Source organism: Lipotes vexillifer, unplaced genomic scaffold, assembly GCF_000442215.2.
Source record: "Lipotes vexillifer unplaced genomic scaffold, Lipotes_vexillifer_v1.1 scaffold1608, whole genome shotgun sequence".
Taxonomy (NCBI): Eukaryota; Metazoa; Chordata; class Mammalia; order Artiodactyla; family Lipotidae; genus Lipotes; species Lipotes vexillifer.
This window is the reverse complement of record NW_006774162.1, coordinates 358248-367389: the sequence shown is the minus strand read 5'-3', so window position 1 is coordinate 367389 and position 9142 is coordinate 358248. Positions and strand designations below refer to the sequence as shown.

The following is a 9142-nucleotide window of genomic DNA, read 5'->3' as shown; positions in this document are numbered from 1 at the left end:
AAGCAAATTTTAGGGTTCATGGCACCAGATCATTGTGAAGAATGGGTAATGAGATTTCTGGAGTTGGGACTTCAGGGGTTACTCCCTCTGCCACCACTTCTGTCCTGGAAAGGAGAGTTTCATGTCCCTCAGAAGGAGGCTGCCTGTCCCCTGATTCCACCTAAACTTGCCTACAGGGTAGAAGACTGTAGAGGGAGCCCATGGATTTCTGTCACATGGTCTGTCCCAGACCTTCCAGCAAAAGCCAAACCAAACCATCAAGCCAAATGCAGAGGGGCATGGGGGCTCTGGCCCTGCGCCCAGTGCGTGGGCCTCTCAGATCTCGATGAGGCTGGCGAGGCGCAGGCAGAGGGGCGCGTCGGGCGGCATGGCGCTGCGCTTGATCTCGTTCCCGTCCAGGCGCAGCACCTGCAGCTTGGAGAAATTCATGACGTCCACCACAGTGCAGAAGCTGCTGATGGAGAACTCTGTGGGAACAAGAGGGGCGGGGGTGGGTCGGAGAAGCCCAGATTAGGGACCTGGGTCCGCAGTGAGGCCAGACAGCCTCTGTGAAGCTTCTAATGTGAGAGGTGGAACTTGGCTGGGTGGGGCAGGCACTTTCCAGGATCGGAGTCATACTTGCACCAATTAGTGGGCAGAACCAGAGACAGAGTGGGGTCTCTGCCTGCGTAGCTCCACCTCATACCCATCCCTCTCTGTAGACCCTGGAATGTCCTGGAATGTCCTTCCAGCCAGGCCTTGATCTTTTCCCATCTGTGGGCAGCAGGTGGCAGCAGAAGGCAGTCAAAGAGACTGGAATGCTTTTGGAGAGGAGGGCGTTTCTGAATTGCTTTGAGAAGGAAGACTGGGGAAATGCAGGGACTTAAATCTGGAATATTTCCTAACACTTTGCAGATAGAGCAAGTGGCAGAAAATTAAAGAGAGAAAATCTAGTCTGAGAGACAAGTGTCTCTGAGTGCAGAGCTTTGAGAGCGTTGTCCGTGTACATTCTGAGTAAAGCCAAAGGAGTGAGCAAGGCCCTGAGGTCTAAGGAGATGGAAACTGATAGATGAACAGGGCTGCTATGGAGCTCAAAAGTCCAATAAATAATTCCCTTGCATCCCGCATTTAATATGATATGGTTCACCCTCCTTTTTTGTAATCTCAAAAGAAGTACCCTTTTTTGAAGATTTTCCTTCCAAACCATGCAATCCTAATTGATACAGTAGTTCTGTTTGATTTAAATAGAGATCCTTCTGCTACCATTCACCTTGTTCTCCCTCTGGTTGTCCTCTTGGACAGATCAGCCACCTCTGTCTCTAGCCTACTGGGTCAGGAACTTGAAGGATAAAAACCAAGAACTCAGCTAAAACTCCAGCAAGGACAGCCAGAGTCACCACTGAGAAGCTGCTGAAGCCCCTAGAGGCTGCCTTCAACACGGTGTGTGAGAGCGTCAGGAAGGTGGCTCATGTCAAAGGGGCTTTGGGTGAGGTTACCTGTCGGGTCTCCGTAGGCTGTAACACTTAGGCAGACCCAGAGCTGGGCTTGCTTTTGCCTGAACCAGAGGCATTCCTCTGCTTGCCACAGTGGTCAGGAGCTGTGTGTCAGCCTGGAGCTGGGCAGGAGGAATGGGAGGAAGGCTTTCCTGACTCTCTTCCTAGAGGTGACCTTCGAGGGCATTGTGGATGGAGAGATTATGGGTATGAACGTGAAGGTTGCAAGGAAGAGAGCATGGAGAGCTTAGATAGATGAAGAAATTGTTTTTTAAATTAGCACTAGCGATTGTTTTCAGTCTCTGTCAAGACTGACAGAGAGCAGATGGGCTGAGGCTACAGCCAGTTAACTTGTACTGCAAATGTAAGATAGAAAACCCAGCCCCAAAGAATAATGAGAACAGGAAATACCCTTCTTTGGAGAGCACTCGGTGTGGGGGTGGGGGGGTGTGGAGACCTGGAATGCTTTTGTATGTTTCCTTTCTGGTCCCAGGGAATAGATCAGGTGGCCTCCAGGTGGACAGGTTGGGGGCAGAGCCAAGGCCAGGGGCCAGGTCTATGGTGTCTGTGTGGAACAGGTGGAGTGAGTTGGGCTGGGGAGAAGTAAAGTGGCCCAGCTTAAATATCACCTCCAACCCTGTCGGCGGACTGCACTTAGAGGTTCCACCACAGATTCTCTACACCATCCTGGGGCCTTCAGACTGCCTGCCAAAGTCCTGGATCCCAACTGTTGAGCACTTAGGGGCTGCTCAACACACAGCATGTATAGATTCTATCCACAGGCCGAGCACCGTGAGCCCCCCTGTTTATCTTCCCTAAGCTCATGAATAGGACAGGGGCTTCTGCTTGGAGACTCTGGAGGACACTTTCCATCCCAGATTAAATTCTGACAAAAGTCTTTCCAAATTCCTCCTGGTATACCCGCCCTGCCCCCTGGATCTCAGAGCTACTGAATAACATTCTGAGCTGTGTTTCCTGCTATTGCCAGGCTGGAAAAACTGAGGGAGATGCTAATGGAAGAAGGAAGGGGGAGGGAGAGGGCCGGGCCTAATTCCACTGCACACCCTTCAGCTCCCATCCTTTTAGCTCCCCTCTCAGAGGGGAGCCCACCTTCACCACCCACCCCTGCTCTGGGTCCCTGACCAGCTGTGCAGGGAGACCTCCTTCACATTTGCCCAGGCGAGGGCCTGAGCTTGGAGAACTGTCTTTCCTGCTGTTGGTCTGAATCAGAGAGATACTCCTTCCATTCTCAGCTAGAGAAGCCTGGCTTTCAGTCCTTTGATGTTGACGGTAGAGGCTATGCTACAAGATCTGGGTGACCTAAAGAGATTGCCTTTCCTTCTCTGTGTCTCAGTTTCCCCGTCTTTGCAATGAAAAAATAAAACAGAACAAAACTGTACCTGGCAGTTTCAAAGTGGCAATAGAAGAAAAGCTTATAATACAGTTACTATGTATCACTTTTTCAATTATGTGCCAGGCGAACCAAGCACTTTACATGTATTAATCCACTAATTAAGAAAAATAAGGAGTTGGTGTTATTTTGCCAAAAGAAGACTAAGAGGGAGATAACCAGACAAAGGGGCTTTGGCTTAAATTGCACAAGAAGGGATTTGGGGTAGACACTGGACATTTTTAGGTTTGACTTAAGGGAGAACTTTCTTGCAAGACCTTGAGACACTCGACTAAGGTGATTTTATCTTTGGCAGAGCTTTTGGAAGGGGTGAACCACCTTGTATTTGAGCGGCAGATGTGGTTCTGCAAGAAGGCAGGGTGACAAGATGCTGCAATGGAGACTTTCCCATCCCAAGTTTCACTGATTGTACAGTTAGGCAATAACTAATGGCTTCTCTCCCATGACAGCTGCTCTTTGCTGTCACATTTTCAAGGTCAAACTCTGATAAAGCACTGTATACTATATGACATTTCTGTTGTGACGAGCCTCCTGTATTTAGAATGGGTGGCAGATAAGTAGTGGTGACTTCGGGTGGGATGATGAACAGCTACAAGCAAATGTCAAACCCTTTGCAGCATGCAACATCTTAGAGACCAGAGAACCCTGCCTTGGGAATAGGACCCCACACCCCAACACCCCAAAGAAAGAGAGACTTTAAATACGAAACAGTTTGCCCTATACATGATGGTGTCTTGCACTTCCAACTAGAGAACCAGGCACCTCTTCACCTTGCCCGCCTCACAGTCAACCTCTGGGACTGGTGCCTCTCTCACTCAGAGGGCTGGCTAGCTCGTTAACATCTTGCTAAATGACTGATCTGTTCCCTGAGCACAGGGAGAGAAAGTATTGATGGGAGAGGTTGTGGACTCAGTCCCTATCCATGCTTTGATGGTGCTGTTTGCTCTCAGCAAGCTCTACTTCAAAGCCCCTTGTCAATGGTCATTAATGAGTCCTTCATTCCCCAGGGAGAGGGGTACTTTGCTGCAGAGGAAGAGAGGTTAAAATCTGGCTCTGTACCTTCCAGCTGGATTAAGATATCAGAGGCCCTGGGGTAATGTAAGCACATGGTGAACACAAGATCCCGAGAGGGAGCTGAAAATCAACTAGATAATCCAATCTGAAATGAAGATTTTAGTTCTTGGAGACAGAGAGGCAGAACTTTAGGCCTTTTCTGGGAAGAGCTTGGAAAACAAGAAGCCCTTGTCCTTGTCCACCACCCCAGGGTTTGGCGGTGGTCAGGCTCATGTTACCCTAGGGGGCCTCTGCCCTGCCACCAGAGGCTCCTTGTACTTCTGGGAGAACCAACCAGAGCAAGTGCCGCATTCAGCTCTGAGAGGCTACAAATTCTTGTCCACCAGTTGTTATGTTTAAAAAGCAAATAAACATCCAAACAAAAGACCAGGCTGTTGAGGCATGAGTAGATCAGGTGGAAACAGAGAGCTCATCCTCTTCTGGGTCAGTGAGAAAGTGCAGATACCACGGTTTCTTAACAGCACACTTTCCTCCTGAGACAGACCGTAGAAGTTCAACTTAAATCTCCCTATCTATGAACTGCCCCCTCCCAAACCTCTCCAAACTCCTCTCTCACTGCTTAACACATGACCCCTTCCTCTTAGATGCAGGAATTTCCTGGCTGCCCCCTCCAGGTGGCCTGTTAAATGACTGGTCCCTTTGTTTGTGGCAATTGCATTTCTCAGAAGGGCCCAGTCCTGTGTCCCTCCAGCCCATGCCCGCTTATCTCTCAAGACCTAGATTGAGACTTACCTCTTCTGGGAAGTCTTCTTCCATACCAACCCACTCTCCCACTGACTTTTCCTAGCACTGCTGTGTAGTATAAGAGTATGCCACTATGTACCATTTTGTACAAGGGTAGCAGGGTTTTAGAACCAACCAGAGCAAGTGCCGCATTCAGCTCTGAGAGGCTACAAATTCTTGTCCACCAGTTGTTATGTTTAAAAAGCAAATAAACATCCAAACAAAAGACCAGGCTGTTGAGGCATGAGTAGATCAGGTGGAAACAGAGAGCTCATCCTCTTCTGGGTCAGTGAGAAAGTGCAGATACCACGGTTTCTTAACAGCACACTTTCCTCCTGAGACAGACCGTAGAAGTTCAACTTAAATCTCCCTATCTATGAACTGCCCCCTCCCAAACCTCTCCAAACTCCTCTCTCACTGCTTAACACATGACCCCTTCCTCTTAGATGCAGGAATTTCCTGGCTGCCCCCTCCAGGTGGCCTGTTAAATGACTGGTCCCTTTGTTTGTGGCAATTGCATTTCTCAGAAGGGCCCAGTCCTGTGTCCCTCCAGCCCATGCCCGCTTATCTCTCAAGACCTAGATTGAGACTTACCTCTTCTGGGAAGTCTTCTTCCATACCAACCCACTCTCCCACTGACTTTTCCTAGCACTGCTGTGTAGTATAAGAGTATGCCACTATGTACCATTTTGTACAAGGGTATGGCAGGGTTTTCAGCTTACTTCATTGGTACTCTTTGGTTCCCCTACTTCTATTTCTTCTGTATTGCCCCCAGCACGCAGAATTGGGTCTTTCCAATGCAGCTGACAGCCCTCCCCACTCCCCTTTGCCGAAGTCTCACCATTGATCCTATTGCCTTGGAGGTAAAGGTTCTCCAGGTTGGTGTTCACTGGGGGGATCTTCTGCAGCTGGTTGTAGGAGAGGTCGAGCTCAAGGAGGCTGCTGGAATTGAAGGTGTTAGAGGCCAGGCCATTGTTGGTGAGACTGTTGTGGGACAGCCGCACATACAGCAGCTTGGGTGACCCCCGGAAGTAGTTGTCGGGGACCGAGTAGACATTGTTGTGCTCTAGGTACAGCTGCTCAAGGGCTGAGGGCAGTCCATCAGGCACCTTCCGAAGGTGGTTGTAACTCAGGTCCAGCAAGATCAGTGACCGGAGGCCTCTCACCGAACTGCCCACTTCCTGGATCTCGTTGTGTTGGAGGTACAAGGCCGTGAGGTTCTCCAGCCCCTCCAGCGCATTGTTGGGGACCCTCGAGATCTGGTTGTGCTCGAGATGGAGCTCCCTCAGGGATCGAGGCAGTGGGCCAGGCATCCGGGTCAGGTTGTTGTGGTCCATGTACAGCCTCTCCAGGTGCCTCAGCTTGGAGAAGACCTTCCTGCCCACCTTATCACTGGTGATCTGGTTGCCATGGAGAGCAATCCAGAGCAGCCCAGTGGCGTTGTCGAAAACGCCCTCCTGGATGGAAGAGATCTGATTGTTCTGGAAGTAGACGTACTTCATGCGGGAGGGGACGAAGGGTAGGTACTTGAGGTTGCGGTTGTCACAGTACATGGCTGTGGGGAAGTTGGGGGGGCAGTCGCACTCTTGGGGGCAGTCGCGGGGCTCTGGTGGGGGTGGAGAGCCGTAGGCATAGGCTGGACCTTCCTCTCCCCCGTAGGGGTAAGGCTCATAGGGCTCATAAGGGTAAGGGTCATAGGGATCGTAGTAGGTGGACTGCTGGTTGCGGAGGTAGTGGAACCACCAGTGGGAGTCTTCCTCATATTGGGCCCGGGAAAGGGAGCAGAGCCCTGCCAGCAGCAGGAGGGAAGCCCACTGCATGTTGTCTCTCTGCAAGAAGGGAGAGAGAACAGAGTAAGCAGGCGTGAGTGAGACTCTAGGGAGGCAGGGCAGGTGAGCCTTAGTCTTTGAGCTACGCAGACCTGACGTCAGCAGCAAACAGCTGTGAGCAGTAGCCTTGCCCTCACTCCCTCTGGGCCTCCTCCCAGTGCCGCCTCTGCACACTTGGTCCAGCGGAAACGTGGCTGTCTGGGGGGAGCTAGGTGCATTTTCCTCCGGTCATAGAGTTGCAGAAACATAGCCTTTGAGATTAGAAGGAGCTTGAATGGAGGTGCTGCATTTCTTTTGGAGGGCAGGCCCATGGGAACCTCTAGCAACCTGAAGGTACTGTTGCAGGAGCTAGAAAGGCCACAGCAATTCCCATGGGAGTGGTAGTGGTGGTGGATGCTCTTTAGGCCTGAATTCACATCCAGTTTGGACTCCCCAGGACATAATGTTTCCCAAGAGTCCAAGGAAAAAGCCCTCTGGCTCTTTTTCCATATCTCTGGGAAACAGCCAGAAGTGGCTTGAGATCTCAAAGGGGAAGATCTGAACTACTTGGGAAGGCAGAGAGTTTCTGTTTTGAGTCTGTGGGGAAGGTTGTGGTCCCCCTGCAGCCACCACAAGGCTTGGGCTTGTGGTGCCAGCATCTGTAACAGTGCCAGCACCTATAACAGTCTGCTGGTGAGGAAACTCTCTGGTTGGCAGTTTGTAGCTACACGTGCAACTTGGCTGGCACAGGGTCTTCATGTAACAGTTACAGATTCCCTCCAGACTGGGGCCACTGCCACCCAGGTATGGCACTTGTCTTCTAGAGTTGGGTACTGAGTGCACGCAAGTCTTACTGCACTTGTCCAGTAAAGTGTTACCACTTCTCCCGCTCTACCATGGACGTTACGCAAGAGCCAAATGGGACCAAGAGAGTGAATGAGGAACATCAAACAGTGGAACAGGAATTGAAGACTCTTGAGTATGCCCAAGGGAACATGGCTTTAGAATGGGATTCTGGCATCCTTCTCTCCCATCCCAAGCCACCTCTGGATTACCAGTGCATATCTAGGCCCCCACATTTCCTGGCAGCCCATTGCCTTCGAGCTTGTTATGCTAGCGAGATGAGAGCAGGGTAGGTTTAGAGAGAAGTGTGGGTTTGGTGCCACCTGAGAGGGAAGCTGAAGGAGGGGTCATGGGGTGGCATATCAGGCTGGATGTCTTACTCTGAATACCCATAGCCAAAGCACTGCATAACCCTTGTGAGCAATGGGTACCTTCCAGAGGGGTGATTGTCACCCTTGGGCAGAAGACCTTAGAACCTTTCTTGGTCTGGGAATAGTCACGTATACCATTCACATTGCTATTGGCCCTTGGCTGGGGTTGGCAACTGTGGACAGGAGAAAGAAAGGAGTTTAAAAGCCAGCATCAAATCCAATGAACCGATGAGAAGGACCCTAATAGTGACAATCTAGTCACCTTCTGGCCACCATCTCTGTCAGACCTCTCTGTCCCCTGAAAGCAATTCCCTTAGGCCCACTTTATTCCATTAGCCTCTGGGTTGCAGAGGCGAGGCCCCTGGCTCATCCTCAGGCAGCCTCAGACAAAGAGCCCACAGTGTTTCTGAGGGGCTAACCCAGCCACCCACTGCCTGGGCATGCTGGCTGGGCCTTGGCACTGGCCAGGGGAAGACGGACGGAATGGCCCATTACCAGTAGCATATTTTTCCATGCTCAGCTCTGGGCTGCTGCAGGATCACGGTGGCTGTCTGGAGGCTGGCACAGCGAGCCTCTGTCTCCATTTCTCCTTCCAGACTAGGCACCGTGGCAGACAAGAGCCATCTTCCTCTTTGAGACCCAGCCTTCCAGGGCTGTGCATCCTGCCCACTTAACTCTCCTTTGGAGTCATGACCGCTAAAAGGGTTTGGTGGCACCTTATTCCTCTCTTTACCCTACCCCCATCTCTTAGCAATGTTGCTCCAGGGTTTATACTCTTAAATCCTCACCCCCCTACCCCCAATGATAGAGACCCTCCTGTGCTCAGAGCTTTGTAAGGTGGAGAGTTTCTAGGACTGGCACTCTCTGAGTTGGGGGGAGCTTACTCAGGAGTTACTGCCGTTCTTTCATTTCTCCATTCTAGAGAACCATTTCTCCCTTCTGTCAGAGTCCAGGAGGTCAAGCCAGAGCTATTCCCTAACCTGAATTGGATCCCCATTTCACAGCTCCTTGGACCTGGCCAAGTCTCAATATTTCTGTGTATTCTTTCTCTTTCACCCCGGCAACACACAAGCACGCATGTGTATGCGCACACACGCACACACACTACACAAAACTCCCTCTCCGCTCTCATAACAGAATTTAGTTCCCACAACCCTTCTGAAGAGAGACTGCAGGGACACAGGGCTAGGATGGTGGGCTTTCTGAGCAGTAGTAGGGCAGAGCTGGCTACGCTAGACACCTGGCCCTTCACTTTTTCATGCCTGAGAATTGGGTGTCCCCCAACAACAGAAAGAAACTGTAGGACAAAGGTAGCATGTTGGAAACCCTTCCTTCTACTCCCCTTTCCCGGCTCCATCCTGGGACAACACAGCCCAGACGGGAAGGACGAGTGACTCCTTCTGCCCGGCTCTTTCCCCGCTCCCCCACCTCTTTGCTGTT

The 9142-nt window shown here is 51.1% G+C and overlaps 1 protein-coding gene across 1 annotated transcript; it reads right to left on the bottom strand.

Annotated features, from left to right (window-relative positions):
• Positions 1–210: 210 nt before the first annotated feature.
• FMOD (fibromodulin) lies at positions 211–6505 on the bottom strand. The gene is made up of 2 exons (XM_007448992.1): positions 5522–6505; positions 211–467 (listed from the first exon to the last, which is right to left on the bottom strand). The coding sequence occupies exons 1-2, from the start codon at positions 6498–6500 to the stop codon at positions 316–318; spliced, it is 1131 nt and encodes a 376-aa protein (XP_007449054.1). The 5' UTR covers positions 6501–6505; the 3' UTR covers positions 211–315.
• Positions 6506–9142: the final 2637 nt, after the last annotated feature.

Excerpts from the sequence above, each read along its gene's own strand:
- FMOD (XM_007448992.1), bottom strand. The coding sequence starts at position 6,500 with ATGCAGTGGGCTTCCCTCCTGCTGCTGGCAGGGCTCTGCTCCCTTTCC. Across the intron at positions 468-5,521 it reads CCAAGGCAATAGGATCAATG|AGTTCTCCATCAGCAGCTTC; the intron begins GTGAGACTTCGG and ends TTGTTCCCACAG.